Below are 19691 nucleotides of genomic sequence, written 5' to 3'. Positions count from 1 at the left end.
CCAAAGCTACCGAAGGCGTTCCCTCGGTGCGAGTGCCGTCTACCGGCGCCTAAAAGCCTCCCTTGTGAGTGTGGCGGTGGGGCAGCACGTGTAGATTCGGGCTGTTTGGGCAACCTGCCCTTCCGAGGTATCCGCAGCAGGAGGCGGGCTTGTTCAATGGAGCTCACAGGGGTGAATGGTTCGAGCTTGTGGTGCTGTGGAGAAGGGACTGTGTAAGAGGTAGTGCGGGACCTTCAGGGAGATCTAGATGCGCTGGTGGTAGATGAGCGCCCGTTGTGATTCGATAAGATCCTGGACATGCAGGAAATTTAAGCGTTGGGTGGAGCTCGGTTGTTGTCACCCACGACGGTGCGGTCCGGTGGTGCGGCCTATGTGGCAGGGATTATGTTCCTTTGATGAAAGGCCTGGGCGCTTAAGTGACGGGACTGTGTGTCTCCACCGTTAGTGGGCTGAGTGCCCCAATGACAGGATTGTGTGTCCCCACGGTTAGCGAGCTGAGTGCCCCAGTGATTGAACTGTGTGTCCCCACGGTTCGCGGGTTCAGTGCCCCAGTGGCGGGATTGTGTGTCCCCACCGTTAGTGGGCTGGGTGCCCCAGTGGCGGGAATGTGTGTCCCCACCGTTAGCAGGCTGGGTGCCCCAATGCTGGCATTGTGTATCCCCACGGTTAGCGGGCTGAGCGTCCCAGTGACGGGATTGTGTGTCCCCAATGGGAGAGCAACGGAATGCTTGGCAGCCCTGGTGACGAGGGTGCGGGGTGCCGGTGCCGGTTTCGGGGTGCCGGTAATGTAGTGGTTAAGGCGTCTGCGTTAACCACTGCGCGTCTGGGAAACCAGAGGTACGGGGTTCGATTCCCCGCGGTGCCCGCCCTTCCTGCCGGGTGAGAGGCAGGCGACGCCATATAGCCTCAGCAGCTGAGTGCGTCGTAAAGCCCCAATGATATGACATGACGAGGGTGCAGAAGGCTACTGATCGGTTGATGTATCGACCGACAAATGCGATAGTCAGTTTAGAGCTGGTGCTTTGTCGTTATGCCTCACCGAACAGGTAGTAGCGATGATGTCGACGATATTATATGTATCAACACTCACTATTTTTGTGCAATACTTTCGGTTCAGGCATGACGATCGAAAGGAAAAGAACTGAATGAAAAGGTCACAGGGAATGCCATTCCTCCGGTGGCCGCCAGCCGCGTGAGCTCGCTGAATGGGTAGAAGTGAGATGATTGGTGTCGTGCGATGAGAGGGAGCATAGGGCGGTACGCGCCTGGGTTTTGGCCTGCATATGACACCACTGGCGACGAGGCCAGTGTTGCGGGCCTTCGTGCGCCGGGAATCGCCGCGAGCTGCGTGGTGCTACCCTTCGTGGATGACTTATTAGTAAATGTGAGTCAGCGCTCACCATGGTGAGTTGGCTACGTTGGCACGCCATAACGTCTTCACATGGTGTGGGGCTCTTGTGGCACGCCTGCCTGTCGTGGGGTGGGTCAAGGTCATGCCATGTTTGCCTGAGAGCGTTCATTTTTTCAGAATGGATTAGTGAAACAAATTACGTCAAAAGGCTTGAACATGCCCGCCCGAAGCCTCGAGAGCAAGGACAAGGATGGTCCGGGCTGCAACTTCCGTAAAACCGAAAAGTTTTGGCCACTGCAAGTGCCACCAGACGGCGGGCGCCGTTTTAATCTGTCTTCTGGATAAACAATTAGGTGCAAAAACACGAAAAATAGAGATTTTACCTTCACTCTTCCAATTCGACCACCAGATTCCAGCCCCACTTCGCGGCGCTTTAAGGTCAATCCGTTCTTTTTATCAGTCTTAAAAGTGCTCACGTGAAATATGCGCTCAGACTGCCTTCTAAATGTAAGATCTGGTGTCATGACGCGCTCAAGGATGCTTTTTCAGAAGCGTTGTCATTTTTGTCTATCCGTTGGCCACAACTCAATATTAGCTGCCAGGCCAACGCTGCGAGGCCTACGGAGACTGCAACGCCTGGGGGTCGAGGCTTGTGTAACATTTTCAAGGTTTTCGAGTGCGTATGCTCAAAATTACGTCAAAGAGCTTGCATTGCTAGTCGATTTAAATGTTTAAAATAAAGGTAATACTATCAGAAGCGTCATCATTTTCGTTCACTGGTGGGCCACAGCTAAATATTAACCACCGGACTAACGCTCCACGGACCGTGGAGACTGCAACGCCTGGTGTCGAGATTTTTGTCGTAAGATTTGCGAGCGTGCGTGTTAAAAAACACGTTACATAAATTGCATGACTAATCGATTCTGACTGAATGGTGGACATTATCAGACAAACATGGCTTGGCCATGATCATACACATTATTGACCACTCAATCTGAAATTAAGATTTCATCTTCAAATTTGGATCAAACATATCGATCTACAATCTACCTTCGCGATGTCCCTAATGTCTGTGGAACCCAGATGAAAATTTTGGCAAAGCATCTGAATTCTCTTGGTTTAGGAAGAGTCAACTAGCCATTGTAAATGAAGAGTGCCAGTGTTTTCCTCCATGCAGTCGTTCAACACCTGATTTCTGCAGCTTATTGACCTCAAAATGCAAACGGAATCGAGCTCACGGTAGCTCCTGGTTTCTGTTCTGGTTACAATGTAAAAAAAGCAATAAAACGAAAAACCGTGTCACTTGTTAACAAGTGAGCTATATCCGGGGGCTTTGGGGATCACCATAAGGTAGGCTATTGGCAACCTTGTGTTCCCCCTTGGCAAGGCCCTGGCTATGCCCCTGCCTACACACAAAAGCAGATCAAGTGGACTACGTTGGATGATGGGCAAGGAAGTGTCCGTTGGGCCAATTTCTACCTAAGGCAGACAGCTTCCCGGAGACTATTTTTCTGCGATGGTGTGGTGTGAGGGAAGCTAATTCGGAAAACGATACTGTTGCAAGTGTCCAACACGTGTTTCATACACCATGTAGTAGTAATGCTGATCCAAAGGTATGTAACAAAGCAGACACACGATCAGTTCGCAGTCAGTCATGCGGAAAACATCCAAGCCAGGGCTGTGACCACCGGCGGCGGACAGGAGCAGGGACCAGGTAAGGAAAATATGACAGATGGGCCTTATTAAGTGGCTTGATTCTTACAGAGAATCTCCAGTTTTATGGCTTTTGTTAAATTCTTTCTTGAGGTTTCAAGCTCCCGAACTCGTTTCCGTCTAAAATGTTACGACATGTCTTATATATTGAAAAGCAGCCAGCAAAATGAGGGCGCATACAAAATATGTCGAACTGTGAGCCATCGATCCACTTCCAAAATTCTCACCAGCCTATATCCAGGCCGTATTTTGGCATCTACACTGTGGAGGCAGATGCCTCCTCAATGACCCAAAATGCCTACCCGCTCGTGGAATTTTGCCCCCCCCCCGGGCAAGACAATGTTAAAATGGACGAATAATCTAGGGAACCTGGATAGCCTTATTTGCCAAATGACAGATGAGTCCGATAGGCAAGATTGCGCACCAGTGAGAAACAGCATTAGATGCATATCTAGCATAGCAGCCATGACATCTGAATAAAGAACGATAACAACCGCCATCCCTACCCCTCCCACAACCCCCCGGTCATCGGGCTCGTTTTCCAGAAAAAGTTCCTGAAGTCCCTGAGCCTGAGCTTGCCCGCCCACCACTTTTTGAAACATCCCTACGCTTATGGGGGGAGGCGGATGATGGTGTGGACGCATACAAGCTCTATCGCGTTGGGGATCATGCTGATGGAAGCCCATGATGGAGGGGTGACTGAAATCACTGGTGGATTAAAGCCGGTGGCGAAAATCACCTTGCGTATCAACATGTTGGGGCTAGACGTCGCTCTAAGTGACGTTAACCTTACGCTCGCCTGCGGAACCTGCTCGCCTGCTTACCTTACTTTACCTTCGCCTGCGGAACTCCTTTGAGATTGATCTTCGCATCGATTCTGCTACGGTTTGAAGTGGTTAATGGTGTGTTTAGTGGTCTAACCCGACTTCGGACCAAAGTGCACAGCGAAATGCTCATCCGCCGGAGGATCAAAATTGTGAGTCGGCTCGTGGGAGAATGAGATCTAATTTTGACAGTTAGCCTGGCGATATCTGAGCACAACTCGGCAGATGCACTCACTCGCTTATCTAAGGGAAGGCTTCGTGGCACGGCAGGCGTGGGAGAAGAAAGCGTGGTTCAGAATGGCGAGAGCGATTGCGGGCCATCCAGGGAAGATTTAGGCACCCGAAAGTGCAGCGGACGTGGCTGTTTGCCTGGAGGGATTTAGGCGCAGGTGTTGGCGAGCGATGTGGTGAGCAGCTGTGCCCAGTGCTAGTCTGTCGACCCGGCACAGGTGCAGTGGCAGCATGGGCCACTAGATATTCCGGCAGTGTGGGAGCGACAAGCAATAGACTTGACACATTACCAAGGTAAGATTTACACCTATCCATCATCAACTGTGTGCCCATGTGATACGCGATTTGGCATCGATTGAGGCGACGCACGGCGCAGGAGGTGGCGGCACCGTGCATGCAAGCGAGTGGATGGAGTGTTTCTGACGCGGGGAGCGCCATCTGAATTGTTGCTCGACGATGCCGCGGAGTTTCGCGGTCGTGGACGCTAACTGCTCTGGTCGTTCGTTGGACACTCCAGATGTGCAATCAAGCAGTACACGGCAGGGGGGGGGGGGGCAACGACATTGTTGAGGGGATCACTGTCCCACTAAATCATTTAACCGTACCATCTGGATAAGCGCTTCATTTCTCAAGGTTCGAATTTGGCGATGTCGTCTGTGGAATATTTTGGAACAGCCGCGCGACTCATGTCACATCCTGTGTGTGTACCACAAACGCAGCATGCTATTCATACGTCCGCAGTGTCGTTGGGCGGGTGGAGATGGTGTTGCTGTTGGTGATGTGGCATTAACTGGAGAAGCCACATGACACACGGCAATATTTGTTCTATTGTACGTTGACATGTATGCTTAATATTTGATGAGGAACAAAGTTTGGGCGTACTTGGTTCCCCCGGAATGAGGCGGCAGATGGGCGATGGCAAGGCCAAGCATAAATTATGTCACCAGACACTCACATTTCATGGGTTTGTACTAACTTAAGCTGCTTGAAGCTAAATCACAAGTGTGAAGTCTACACCAGTGATATTTGAACGAATACTGAAATCCACCCCCAAGGTCCAAAAAAGTGGGTGCAAAATGACAGCTGCAGCTGGCTCATCCCTTAAAACCAAAATACCATACGAGATCTGAAACTAGGATGTTCCCCAAGGTTTCTCCTCCAGTTGGTCCATTTTCCATTTAAACATGAGGGCCCCAAGTGTAATGCATGGTCAGTGCATCAACAATTCCAGTGCATAGACAGCCAATGTTTCAAGGAGTTACTATGTTTTCTAGGTAACTTTGGCAGACTGCCTTTGCAGTGGTCTTATTTGCAGAGGTCACTTAGCAGGCATTTGCTGTTAGGTTTAACATAGAGTGTCACCATCATAGTAATAGCATAAAATCCACATTACAGGTGAATGAATGACATTCATCAAGTAAAGTATGCTTTGTCATCCATGATGAGGCCTGCCACACCTGTAGAGGATACCTCTTCCCAGACAGACTACTACTCCCCAGTCTTTTTGCTATTTGGTATTTTGTTTTGTTCATAATTCTTGGTTACTTGTTGCCTGTAAGGTCTTCTGCATTTTTAATTACTTCAATCTAGATTTCAGGAAAGCTCCATGGATAAGTGATTGACTGCATCCAATTCTTCTTGCAGCAAGCTGCTGGGATGCTCCCACTTGTTCCTTTGCAGCTTTCACTGCCTTCTTCATATATGCAATAATTTCAGAGGTTATTTGCTATTTTCATTGTGTTTCAGGTCTCACCCTGAATCTACACATTGCAACACTGAATATATAGTGCTTTCAGCACATTGCTTGGCCAAAAGTGGTGTCTTATAAACACCATTATTTTATCACTATGTCTTTGCATAAAATTAGCAATCAGCTCATGTCACAGACTTGATGGCATTTTGTCAGCACTCCCATCTCAGACACTCACATCCAGAGTGTTCAGATTTAAAAAAATATGCATAGCACTTTTTTTACTCACCATATCAGAAGCAAAATTAATATATCACAAACATTTTGGTACTATTAAAAATCACAGCCTGGCTGGATTATAATGGCACTAGTGGGATGACAGGATGTATAGTCCACAGGTCAAATAATTGTTAGTGGAGGCTCTGAGAGCAAATCAAAGATGGTCGCACATATGAATCTTGAGTGTAGGACAGTATGTCATGTACAGGCTCTCCTGGTTGTGCTGACATCCCCTGGTGCCCCTCTGCTCCTCTGCCATGAATAAATCCATTATTTTTGCACCCCTGAACTAAAAGAGAACATTGTATAACAAGAAAATCAATTTTTAGATTTGTGAGAATGCAAGGGCTGCTTTCTTTGAAACATGACATGGATCGACCTGCTTCTGAATCTGTGTTGCTTTTTAATACATTTGTAGTTTAAATAGCATTCATGTCAACTAGTTAGCTCAGCCTGTCTGGTTGCTTCTTGTATGATAAACCGAGCCTGGTATTTCAGAACAGAGATTGCAACAGTTGCCATATCTTTGAAATATTCCTGTGAAGACAGAAACATCAGTCATGCATGATGAAGAGGACACCACCATTTTATTAAACAGCTGTGAAGACACTTTAGAGGAGTCGGTTGAGCACTGCGGTCAGTTGATAGGCTGTGTGTATTTTGTACATTTTTCCTCTCACATAATTGCATTGAAACATGCTGCATTGAAACATGTGTAGAATGACACTGGACTTCCTGAGGCTCAAACTGTTAAGCTAGTCATAAAAGCCTGTGCAAAGTTGAATGGTTGAAATGTTTCCCAAATATGTGATCATGTCAATGTTTAAATTATCTTCATTCTGTAAGTTGTTCAGTGCATTCACAAAGAATATTATTCATATAGATAAGACAATAGTAATAGCCTTATTCCAGGTTTTCAAACAGTGTTGATGGAGGCTTTTTCTCTATTTGCCAATCTATTTCTCTATTCTCCTGGTTTTTCTCTGAAGAATAAGGCTATTTCTGCTGTCCTATCCAAGTGCCTACATTCTATTCATTGATGCATCTAGTGGTTCTGAAATGTCAATAAGGAAATGCATGTTGTTTTTTACCACTCTGACTAACATATGCCTACATGTCGCACAAAATGTTCACTTGGCACCAGCTGGCTGCTGCCCCTTCTTGTCCGCACCACTGCCACTGCAAGTGGCCGCCTGCATCCCCGTTGCCTCCGCCCGCACTCGCGTCAAACTCTTCACCGCCTGCGCTGCGCCTTGCCCCTGATCGCCTCCCCTCCCTCCGACGCCCCCGCCTACAGGGCCGAGTCTTAACAGCGTCGACTCGGCGGACGCCGCGCCGGCCGCCGACCGGCCGTCCGCCGGCGGCGCGTCCGGCCTGGTGGCGGCCGCCTCGCTGGTGGCGGCCACAGGCGGCCTGCTCTTCGGTTACGATGTGGGCGTAATCAGCGGCGCGCAGCTGCAGCTGCAGCGCCAGCTGGGCCTCAGCTGCACAGACCGCGAGGCCGTCGTCAGCTGCATGATGGCCGGCGCCCTGCTGGCGTCGGCGGTGGGTGGTGAGTGGCGCAAGGGGGCGGGCCCGGCCGCTGCTGATGTCGGCCGTCGGTGGTGAGTGGCGCAAGGGGGCGGGCCCGGCCGCTGCTGATGTCGGCCATCGGTGGTGAGTGGCGCAAGGGGGCGGGCACGGCCGCTGCTGATGTGAGCCGTCGGTGGTGAGTGGCGCAAGGGGGCGGGCACGCCCGCTGCTGATGTCGGCCATCGGTGGTGAGTGGCGCAAGGGGGCGGGCCCGGCCGCTGCTGATGTCGGCCATCGGTGGTGAGTGGCGCAAGGGGGCGGGCACGGCCGCTGCTGATGTCGGCCGTCGGTGGTGAGTGGCGCAAGGGGGCGGGCCCGGCCGCTGCTGATGTCGGCCGTCGGTGGTGAGTGGCGCAAGGGGGCGAGCCCGGCCGCTGCTGATGTCGGCCGTCGGTGGTGAGTGGCGCAAAGGACGCGGATACGGCCGCTCCAGAACCCGTCCAGTTGTATGTCAAGCATGTAGACATACAGTAATGCTGTCAGACCTCTGGCTCCCCCGTGGCCTCTACGCGCACATTTCGTTGACTACTAATCCGTAGCCCTTCGACCTCGAACCTTGGTACTCCGATCAGCCCGACCGTCTTGCCAATCTCGATGCGTTCAGGTGCTGGGTGGACCACCGGTCGGCTGGATGCTATTCAGCAGACGCTGAGCAAGGGGAGGGCAGCAGGCAATGATCCCCTTACTGGGGGTTGCGATGGCACGAAACAAATTTCGACATCTGTGCCACCCAAATGACCGGATGTTCCCACACCAGCGGGCACTGGCAGGACGCGGGTGTAATGGGCGCTGAGATGGGGACGGGGCTTGGGGTAGACGCGCAGCAGTGCGACGGGACTGCTGCGTTACAAATGGAATAGGGACGCCGTGACGCGGGTGTAATGGGCACTGAGATGGGGACGGGGCTTGGGGTAGACGCGCAGCAGTGCGACGGGACTGCTGCGTTATAAGTGGAATAGGGACGCCGTGACGCGGGTGTAATGGGCGCTGAGATGGGGACGGGGCTTGGGGTAAACGCGCAGCAGTGCGACGGGACTGCTGCGTTACAAGTGGAATGGGGACGCCGTGATACAGGGACATGCATGCAGGCTAGGATGGTGGGGAATACCGTGGAGGTGCCATTGATGCCCGGACGTAATAGGAGTAGTTACCAAGTTGTACATGCTGGTCGAGTTTGTGGGATTGGCGAGGACAGAGGACCTGCGGCGAACGGTGGCACGCAGCTGGGGTTGACTGCAGGGATGGTTGAATGGTGTGGAGGGGAGTCCACATGACATGTCACATGCAGGCTGGAGGGGAGTCTGCAGGACATGTCACATGCGGGCTGGAGGAGGTCTGCGGGACATGTCACATGCGGGCTGGAGGGGGTCTGCAGGACATGTCACATGCGGGCTGGAGGGAGTCTGCAGGATGTCACATTCAGGCTGGAGGGGACTGTGCAGGATATGTCACATGCATGCTGGTCTTTTGCATGAGGCACTGAGTTAGATTCTTGACTGCCCACGATCCCTTTCACGTGTTTTCAGGTTTTGCTCCAAGGCTTCACGTTTTCCTCATTTCTCCAATTTTTGGTGTCTACGTCAGGCTTGCGTTAACTGACAGGAAAGCCGTTGGTACTTATATATCTCCTCTGCGCTTCGTGCGAAACGTTCGAAGGCATTCGCTTTGTCACAATTTGATATGTCCTGTCTTAAGTTAAGTGTGATCGTTGTTGGGATGGTCAACAGGTATCATCGTTGATTCCGCCGGTCGCAAGGTCACCATCATCGTCAATGCTATCCTTTTTATCATCGGTGCAACAATCCTCGCTTCCGCAAACAGCATCACCATCATTCTGCTGGGCAGGTAACCAACAGTTCTTTGTATGTGCTTCGTGAAGTGGAAAACGGCGGATCACCCACACTATGAAAGCACGTGTAATGTGATGCCCACCACCTAGTTGGTTGCACCCAGAGCTGTGCTGACCCATCAATCTATTGTCTGAGTTATCGCGACCGTGATGCTCTAATATCCCCAGAGTGGTGGTGAGGCTCGCCGGGACCAGTCTGACCTGCGACTGTGACCGTGGCGAACATCCCGACAGTGGTGGTGTGACTGGCTGCGATCTGTTTGACTTTTGTGATCCTGCCAGGCTCTAGGGCTGCCAGAATGATGGGCTCACGGCATCCTCCGTAACTCACTGTGACTTGGCCCCCAATGCCTCTAAGGTGACGGCATGTTCCTGCCGATGACCTCTGTGATCTCCAGTGACTGTGGCCACTGCAATGTCCCGAAAGAAGCCGTGGGCTCACGCTGTTGCCTTTCTTACCCCCACTTCCCATGACGAGAAGAGCCTTCAAAAATGCTTCCAGAATTCTGGGGGTTCGCTGTGATTCTCGCTCCCCAGTGATCGTGAGCCGGCAGTATCCCCAGGGTAGCGATGAGCTCAATGTGACCTGTCGACCCCCATTGGCCGTGACCTCGGGAACGTGCCGCGGAGAGTGATAGAGCTCACGTGGTCTGTTTGATCTCCCTGGCGGATTACTTGCCCCGTGCCCCGGAAGTGATGAAGGGACACAGTGGGACCCGTTTGACCTCGAATGCGGTGCAATGTCTGTGGGGTGTCCGGCGTGCTCGCTGACCGTGCCGACCGACCCGTCCCTGCAACCTCCGCAGGGTGGTGGTAGGCTTCGCTGTCTCCCTATCGGCCATTAGCGAATGCATCTACATATCGGAAATAGCGCCGGCGCACCGACGCGGCATGCTCGTCTCCCTCAACGAGGCGGCCATCACCCTCGGCTTCCTCCTCGCCTTCCTCGCCGGCTACGTCTTCGTCGACACCGACGGCGGCTGGCGGTGAGGCGCCTAGGGAAGCCGCCGCGGAGGGTCGGGTGGGGAGACGCTGAGGTCGTGGTTATAGCGACAGGGTCTTGGCTTGATTTCAGCTGTAAAAATGTTGTTGAGTCATGTTTCTGGCGGGTGGGACACTGGCTGGAGGGCGGCCGATGTTAGGGGTGGATGGAATTGGAATCCATGAGCTTCACACATGGCTCATATTCGTGATGTATTACAAAAACATGGTGTCTTAGTTCCGTTCGGCGTCATGTCCTTGTTTACATTTGTTTCAACAAAATAGATGTAGACTTGATATCAACTCCAGCCCAGTCCTCACGAAATAAACTCGTCCGCAGCTTCGCTTCGGTTGCCAGCACTGTTGAGAGAATCTTTCCTCGCACAGCGGCCGTCAACGAGAGAGTTTGTTCCGCCTCTTGATATGGCCTCCTCACTACTCCCCGCGATCGTCTATACGCGCGTGTTCGCCTCAACCGCTCTGAGTTGGGTGCGAATATCTCATGTTTATGTCAACTTTGGCGGAAGCCGCAGGTCGCTTGTTCATGACACACGTTGGCTCGGGGCAAGTCCGTCGTCTGTCTGTCCCGCCTCCGGATGACGTGGGCGCGTGTTGCAGGTTCATGTTCGGTCTGGCCGTGGTGCCGGCCGTGTTCCAGGCGGTCGGCATGCTCTTTCTGCCGCGCACGCCGCACTTCCTCCTGCTGAAGCGGCAGGAGGAGAAGGCGCGCCGCGTCCTGCAGGTGCGTCCAATGCGCGGTCGGACGTGGCGGCGCGCCGCTGTTTGTACCTCAGCGGGACGGCTCGGGCCGCAGGTCTGACGCTGGCGCGAGGCGAGCACGCGGTCGGACGTGGCGGCGCGCCGCTGTTTGTACCTCAGCGGGACGGCTCGGGCCGCAGGTCTGACGCTGGCACGGGGCGAGCACGCGGGCAAGAGCGGTGTTGGAATGTTTACTGGCTTTGTGTGGGTAGTTCAGCACGCACGGAGACGCATCGCCCGTCAGCAGTAATGTGTGATGGTGTTGGACCTTGGACGTTTGGCGTTGTACGTTGACGATGAAGGACGTTGTGGTTTGTCGAAGTGGGGCAACACGGCGACACCGCTCAACACTGACACCGTCAAACGTCATCCCTTGTTGGCCATCGCGGTCCGGCGTTAGCTGAAATGGTCATAAGACTATCCATCGACGGGGATTATTGCTATGTCTTTGGCACCAAAACTTCACCGGTCGTGTGCTGGAGTTATTCAGATAATTTCGCCATAGGTGGGATTTAACCGTGTCCGTTTTAACCGTGTCGTTGTCCGACGTCCGACGTGATGACGTTGGCGCCCCTGTTGTCGGCTCCCCACCCGGTTTCTGGCCCACCAGCAGTGTTTGACTACGTCCTCAGGTGTTGAAGCTGCCTCACCACGCCTGACCTCTGTCGTCCTCTGCTGACCCTCTCGGACCCCTGGTGTTCTCTGCAGACCCTCTCTGACTTCTGTCTTCCTCTGCTGATCCTCTCTGACCTGTGATCTCCTTCACCACCATTTCTATTATGCTGCACATCTTTGTCCTCTCTTCGGCTAGGCTGTTGCCTTGTCTTGCGGCGTATTCTGACTGATGCCCTTTTAAACACTGTTGGGGTGTATGAAGGCACGTCGCTCGGTCCCCTGCTCTCTTCGCTTTTTTGGCTTCCTATAACTTCCTTTTATTCTGTCGCAACTGTGCGATATGCCAGTATAGTGGTGGTACCCAGGTTAAAGTGAGGATGTTTTCTTAGCTGCTCCAGGTTTGGTCGGCCAGAATTCTCTGACTGCTTTGCAGTTTGGTGAGATTCTTCGCCAGATAGTACAGACAATCTGGGTCCACTCTTCGGGGCGTGAGCCCGGATCTCTGGAATGCCGGTTCAGTATGGTAGCCATTATATCACCGGGCCCATTAAATTCGAACTACACTTGTCGTTTTCCTTTTGCTGATTGGTATGCTAGGATTTTTTTGTGGCCGAGTATATTGTTGTCATTGTAAGGATGCTTTTTCAACTACTCCAGCTTTGGTTCACTGGGACTTTCTGTCGGCCACATACCTGTAGCATACTCAAACTGGAGTAGCTGAAAGAAACATCAGTGTACGCAGGAACTTCTCGCGGGTCATGAAATAGCCCGCCCACTTCCGTATGATGGTGGTGGAGGGAGCATTACCTGAAATTATCGGGTGGTTTTCTTCTCACACCTTGGATGTCAACACAGATATAGCTTATCGAATCGTTTTTAGCTGAGCAAAAACGCTATGTGGATTATCAAAGGTCAATGTTGTTGTTTTCCAAATGATTTGGTTCACGCGTCTGTGAGAGTAGCACTGTTACAAACCGTTCGATCGCATATTGACCAGCTTGTAAGAAAGTGACAGGGATGCTTCTGACTCTGTTACACGTGACACATTCCGTACATGCTGACATTATCTGTGACATGGTGAACTCCGGTTGTTATTTCCACGATATGTTGTCGCATTTTGTTTTACATGGCTCATGGACGGGGTTGAAAAGATCAAATGCAGAGGCGCCTTAACATCTGTGCGTGAGTGCTGAGAAACAAAAGTGACCATACATCTGCCGAATTCAAAGGACTGGGCTTGTTACGTCCGGAGGAGCACTTGCACTAAATCACCGACTCCTCGTGGTCAGAAGGGCATTGGCCACCGAGCGACCAGCTGGGAAAGCGGGGTAGTTTTCAGTCGTACATAATCAAAACCAGCTGGGAAAGCGGGGTAGTTTTCAGTCGTACTTCATCAAAACCAGCTGGGAAGCGGGGTGGTTTTCAGTCGTACCTCATCAAAACCAGCTGGGAAAGCGGGGTAGTTTTCGGTGGTACCTGATCGAAACAATGCAAGACCCCACGGCCGACTGCGACGGCCTAGAGCCAGAGCTAATGTGGGCTCTCGGAGGCCGGGCTGCGGCGCATCCTTCGCTTACAAACAACTGCCGCCGAAGGCTCACATTAAAACCGGACTTAAGGGCTACTGCTGAACGAATGAGCTTTGCTGTGCCGGTGTAGAGTTGTTTGTGCCTCCCGCTTGATAGTACAAATGTGTACTGCTATTTTCAGTGTTGTGTAGCTCTTCAGGTCTTTTGTTTGATAATTTAATTAAAATGATTGATGCGATAATTTTGCATGCGATGATATGTGATGATAATTTTGACTTGGCCCAGCTTGGGCCAAGTCAAATGGCCCAAGCTGGGCTCGCCTTACAAAGCCTATGCCTTTCTTTGATCACACTGCTTGGCCACTGCCCTCCTCTGTTGAAATCTTATGACCCTCGCCGATTCTGCATGACCTATACCCTCTCCGTTGCAACCATCTTCTGACTCTGTCTGGCCTCCCGCTCCTGCACCGATCCTGCTTGACCTCTACCTCTTCGGTGCCGTCCCTGCTAGGCTGCTGTCCCCCCGTGCCGACTGTCCCTGGCCCTTCCCCCGCCCGCCATCACGCTGTGACCCCGCCGTGCCGACTGACCTCGGCACTGACCCCGGCCGTCGGTCGCCGGCAGCGTCTGACAGGCGCGGAGGACGTGCGTCAGCGTCTGACCCACATCCGGCTGGCGGTGGACGAGCAGCGCGAGGCCCGCTGCGCCGACATCTGCGCCATGCAGCACAACATGGGCGACCGCATGTTCATCGGCATGGGGCTGGTGTTCTTCCAGCAGTTCACCGGGCAGCCGAACGTGCTCAACTACGCGCCGACCATCCTGCAGATGGTCGGCTTCTGTGGCGACGCCGCCTCCACCATGGCCACTGTGGGACTCGGGGTCGTCAAGGTGATGAGGCGGGGCAGACTGGGACGCAGGAAACTGGCCGGGGACGGCACACGGTTAATGGATGCGAGCTGCGTAATTGTATTTGTTTTTTACGGGCAGTGATGGGGTGCAATACAGTTCCAGGCTGGTATTTTCTGTTGACTAATCTCTGAATCAAACTTCTTTGTACTTCTTTGTACCATGTGCTCTTCATGACGTGAACCTGCTACTCGATCGATGCAGCTTGTTGCGCTCTGGAAACCATTTGGCACTCTAAATTTTCTGGTCTGAACTCCATTTTTGCAGATTCTTTATTTCTTACTGTTTCTTTGTTAATGAAAGTTCCTGATCAGCCTTGCCTTGCACGTTTAGCCACTCATTCTACTCAACAGCGCCTCCCGGCGTGATTCCGCTTTGCTGCCGTGTCCGGCACGGTTCTGCACCTTGTTCACAGTAGCTTCCTGCGTGTCATAGCGTCAGCCTTGGCATCGCCCGTCAGGCGCTCAAAAGCATTCAAAACTCGACTACCTCTCCTTTTTGTCGTTTGGCGTAGGAGGCATCTGTCTCCGGGCGCTCTTCTCGTTTGCGCACCATTGCCACCTGTTGCGTTCTGCTGCCAAACGCCTGTCGTGACGTAACGAGCTCACCGCCCGCGTCCAGATGGTGTCGACGGTGGTGGCGCTGCTGTTGGTGGACCGGGCCGGCCGGCGCTCGTTCCTGCTGGTCGGCAGCCTGCTGATGGCCGTCTGTCTGGTGGGCCTGGCCGTCACTACGTCCGTGCAGGAGGTGGGCCTGCCGGCGGGCGCCGTCTGCACGCCGCCCGAGCCGCCGGCCGAGCCGCTGCCCACGCCGCTGCCGCTGCGCGCGCCGGCGCTGAACGTGTCGGCCGGGGCGCCGGCCACCGCCGGGCCCAAGCCGCCATCGGCCGGCAACGGGACGTGCGGCGACGCCGGGCTGGCCCACCCGTACCTGCCATACCTGGCGCTCGGCTCGCTTATGGGCTACGTGGCGGCGTACGCGTTCGGCTTCGGGCCCATGACGTGGCTGGTGCTGAGCGAGATCTTCCCGCCGGCGATCCGCGGCCGCGCCGTGGCCGTGGCCACGTCGCTCAACTGGCTCTCCAACATGGTCATCTCGGCCACCTTCCTGCAGGCTGTCGGTGAGGCCGCGCGGTCGAGCGACAGGGACCTTATCGCCGATCACGCTGGGGTGCGCGGTGGGCGTTCGTCTGCGCGGCCACCACTTGCTCTCGTCGTCGTCGTCCCTCGGAAGTCGTCATTGTGTTTTTTTCGAGACGTGCAGACTTGCCATCGTTGGTGCGTGCGGCAGCCTTGCCGGCCATTTCAGTACCGGTAGCGGCGGCGCACGTGCCAGCCGAGGACTGACGCCCCCCCCCCCTGCACCCTCCAGAGCTGATGAGCGCCAGTGGCACCTTCACCGGCTACGCCGCCCTGTGCGTGCTGTCCGCCATGTTCGTCTTCTTCGTGGTGCCGGAGACCCGCGGCCGCACCCTGCACGAGATCTCGGAGGACCTCAGCAAAAAGTGGGTGTGGACACTGCGTCGACCTTGCTTCGACCTGAACTAGTTGACGGACTGGTAGCTGACCAGCACGATGTACAACATCGAAGTGATATCAGGTCTTCTAGGAAGAGGTGTATGCGTGATTTGACGTAGGAGTATGTCATGCTGAGGCCGCTTCATCGAGTCCAGCGGGAGGCACTCAACAGCCGGCATCAAGCAGACATGCCCTCCCTGGGAAATCACTGAGCCGATCGCTTTGGAGCCGTCACTTAACGATTCAGTGTAATGAGATGGGCATGGGGTGGCAATAGCGTGACCTGAACTGAGATCAAGCATCTCAAAAGAGAAGGGAAATTTCAGGTACAAAAGCAGGTAGCTCATATCTCACAACCTGCGTCTATGGTCACTAGGAAATATGCACTACTCATTGCGCCATACTTGGTTCTCTCTTTGCAGCTCCAAATGTGGCGGCCCTAAGTGAAAGGCCCAAAAGGCATGAGTTTTCTCCATTTCCAATACTTCCTTTAAAATGTTATATGCAAAAATTTACGACTTAAACTTAACGAAGGGTCACTACTTTCGTATGTTTTGAAGGCAGTCATGTCTGGTGCATCAACTTTTGGCGGCGATTGAAACAATAGTTAATAAGATCTGAGTTGTCCGCAGGTACAAGTTTTGGAGTGTCGAAATTTGATGGCATTGGACCTGACCTAGGTCACCGTATTCGTAACCTTAAGAGGGAATTAGGATGGTGCATGAAATGACGAGGTTCTCACAATGTTGGGTAGGAAAGGGTTGGAGATCTGAGTTGTCTGCAAGCAAGAATTTTAGAAATTGTGAATTTGATGACTTTTGACCTGACCTTGGGTCGTCATATCCGAATCAAGATGGAACCGTGCATGGTGCATCGAATAGTGAATATTTACCAACGGTCGTAGCAATAGGTCCTGAGATCTGAGCTGTCTTCTTTTGCATCTGGAATTTCCCCTTCGTTTTATCAAGGCAGTTGACCAGGCTAGGTCAAGCTATTGCCACCGCCATGCCCATCTCATCACGCCGAATCGATTAGTGAAGGTTCCAACTCGATCGGCTTTGCGGTTTTGCAGAACAAGCACGTCTGTTTGTTATATCAGTGTTTCGGTCCCTCCCAATTCCAACCGTATCAGAAGATGGTTTTCTGAATGCAGTGCTTACAACTCGTTCGTATGCACGCAACTCGGACGTACATTTTACGCAGTGCGTTTGAGGAACGCCGCCTCCGTCCATTGTTCCTTTGCCAACTCAAGCAGCCGCCGATATCATGCCTGACAGTCCATTTGCGCAGCAGTCTGGGCTTCTCGTGCGTAGTTAAGCCGCGGTCCTCTGCCTGCGCTCTGTGCAGCTTGGCAGTCTATCTGCGTCTCCTTCCAAAGTGCGCCACTCTGTCTGTACTGCCGTTGTGTGTAGTTTACAATGGCCTGTGCCGCTGTGCGTGGTCCGAGCCCCTGTGTCGGCCGTTCTGTTCGGCCGGCGGTCAGCGTCGGCCCAGCCGTGCTCAGGGCGTGGCGCGGACCGTTCTAGCTGCCTGCCACGCCTGGGTCACGCCGCGCAGCCTCTGCCGCCGCTGCCGTTGCCATTGGGTCACAGGCTAGCCTTGGGGCCGTGACCCGTGCCGACTGGTAGGACTGGGTGAGGGAAGGCCGGCTGGTCGGGTCGGCCTGCTGCACAGGCTTGCGCGTGCGTCAGGCGTGCTGGCACCGTACGCCCCCTCCCCCCTCCCCCCCCCATATGGGCCGGGGAAAGCTGTGTGACACAGGAGGTAACAAGAAGCCTTCCGACTCCCAGCAAAGCCTGTGTTTTTGGGCATTACAAAGGTTTTATTTCAGTTGTATGCAGTGTCTTGACAATTTAAGTTCACTCTGCCTTTGGCACCTTTCCAGTCTTGTTTTGTGTGATGCGGTGTTGATCGTTCTTGATTGGTCTTGCGAATGTTGAACTTAAGTAATTACCACGGATTGCACTATGCTTGGTTGTTCCCAAAATGCAACGTCCTGGGTTTCAACTTGCCGTTGACCTACTTTCTTTTTACCGTGCCTCTGTAAAATACATTGCGGGAAGCGTGCGCGGGGCAAACGTACAATGAACTATACATTCAGGGCAGTTTTCTCAAAGGGGTTTCTCGGCATGCTTTTCCCATAACGCATATTTCAACTGCCTTTTGACTGCCGTAAGATGCTTCCCTTGCTACGCTTTTAGAGAACAAATTTCGGCTTCATGTTTTGTTTCATTCTGTTCAGCGTTTCCAAGTTTTCGCTCGTTCACACAGTGTACGCGCTCTGTTACAGATGTTTGCCCAACCCTCTTGTTTTTGAAATCGCTATGGTGTAGCCACCCCACACTGCACTGTTTTCAACGGAACTCAGCAGCCGGTGTGATAGTTTTCGACTTGTTATCAGCTTCAGAGCTTAGCCCTGCGTGCCAGCGCAGTTCTGGTCGACATTGTCCGCCATTGTCGCTGTCTTGCTGCACTTTTCTCGATACCTGGCGGTTTCTCTGTGCTACTGACCCTCTCCCACCCGTCTCTCCGTGTTGTCTTGCGTGTCTCCTGCGTCGGCTTATAATAGCGTTGTGCCTGGGTGTCAGGATCTCCCCCCTCGCCCGCCTCCATCCAACTCCCGACATATATCCCACCTTCTTCACCTTCCTCCTTCGCCTCCTTTGCCTACCTCCCGTGCCTTCCTTACCTCCCTCCCTCCCGCCCTGTCATCTGACAGCGCCCGGCTTCGTTCCAGGACGTTGGACGCGCGTGCTCGCTCGCGTCTGCGCCGCCTGCTCTGCATCAAGAAGCGCAGCCGGGCCGACCAGCGGTACGACATGGTGGCAGTGGCCGGCGGGGAGGCGGCGCCGGCCGCCGGCGTGCCGACCTGAGGCCCGCCGGCGGTCGGCGGCGACGTGTGGATTCGCGAGGGCCGCTTTGGACCTCTTGAACCCACCAAAGACGGGTCGAAACTTCTAGAACGCCCGGGACTGACGTGCGTGCGTGCGTTCGTACGTGCGTTCGTGCGTGCGTGCGTGCGTGCGTGCGTGCGTGCGCGCACGCACGTGCGGACGTGCGTGGATGCGAGCGTGCTAGGGTTCATTGAGGATCTTGTTCCCTCCCACCAGAGCTTCCCGCCGCCAGACTCCCCAGAGACAGACTGGGCTGTCTTGGGACCACACCTGGGACCGGCATGCGGGCCCTGGACCCGCCGTACATCGGATTGCTCACCAGCGAAGCGGCAAGACTGTGCTTGCCAATCTCGGGCCTGTTTAGGTCATATGTGGCCAGCTAGGACTATTTGCGCTAATGAAGTGCTCCTGGACTTCTCGAGTCGAAGTGCCTTTTCGCTCGTGCGCCGCAGGGGAGTCTCCGCCCTCTTTTGGAAGCATACGGATCACTCGCGGCTGCACCCTCGCCTGGGACCAAGGAAATGCGTTTGCGTGCGGTGGTGCTGCACTCTGTGACTAAGGGCAGCACGTGGTTAGTCCAAAGTGTGCAGCGTTGGAGTTTGTTTTATTTGCCAATGCGTTTTGTTTGTTTATCTCCATGACCAGCTTTGGTCATGGCACCTCGATGGAATCCTGGGCATTCCTTTTGGTGGTTGTGATTTCTTCCGTGCCCCATGGGCGTAAGGGCACGGAGAACGCTGCGCTTTTTTGTCGTGTAGGTGACGATGCGGCTCAAGTGGCCAGACGACCTTCCCATTTTAGCCAGCCATTTCTATCGCGTTAATACCCCTGACAATGCTCGTACTGTTCACACATTGATCAAACTCGCGAGATTATTTTGCTGTTTTCTGTCAGCCTTGAGGTGGTAGACTATATCGTAAGCTTCGTTCCCTTGTTTGTAGCAATAATGCCACTCAATCGCCGCGACCACGTCCAATCT

The 19691-nt window shown here is 53.5% G+C and overlaps 1 protein-coding gene across 1 annotated transcript in view; it reads left to right on the top strand.

Annotated features, from left to right (window-relative positions):
• Nucleotides 1-4859: 4859 nt before the first annotated feature.
• LOC119105477 (uncharacterized) overlaps nucleotides 4860-19691 on the top strand; it is a 71125-nt gene continuing 56293 nt past the window's right edge. The window contains exons 1-10 of the mRNA XM_037228942.1: nucleotides 4860-4949; nucleotides 6587-6724; nucleotides 7386-7640; nucleotides 9388-9505; nucleotides 10316-10495; nucleotides 11109-11232; nucleotides 14017-14283; nucleotides 14923-15421; nucleotides 15673-15805; nucleotides 18556-18653. Coding sequence (XP_037084837.1) covers nucleotides 6649-6724; nucleotides 7386-7640; nucleotides 9388-9505; nucleotides 10316-10495; nucleotides 11109-11232; nucleotides 14017-14283; nucleotides 14923-15421; nucleotides 15673-15805; nucleotides 18556-18653 — 1750 coding nt within the window. The 5' untranslated portion in view covers nucleotides 4860-4949; nucleotides 6587-6648. The remainder of the gene's footprint in view (nucleotides 4950-6586; nucleotides 6725-7385; nucleotides 7641-9387; nucleotides 9506-10315; nucleotides 10496-11108; nucleotides 11233-14016; nucleotides 14284-14922; nucleotides 15422-15672; nucleotides 15806-18555; nucleotides 18654-19691) is intronic.

This window comes from Pollicipes pollicipes, unplaced genomic scaffold (genome assembly GCF_011947565.3).
Source record: "Pollicipes pollicipes isolate AB1234 unplaced genomic scaffold, Ppol_2.1 Scaffold_6138;HRSCAF=7277_pilon_pilon_pilon, whole genome shotgun sequence".
Lineage (NCBI taxonomy): Eukaryota > Metazoa > Arthropoda > Thecostraca > Pollicipedomorpha > Pollicipedidae > Pollicipes > Pollicipes pollicipes.
This window is presented reverse-complemented; position numbering and strand designations above follow the sequence as displayed.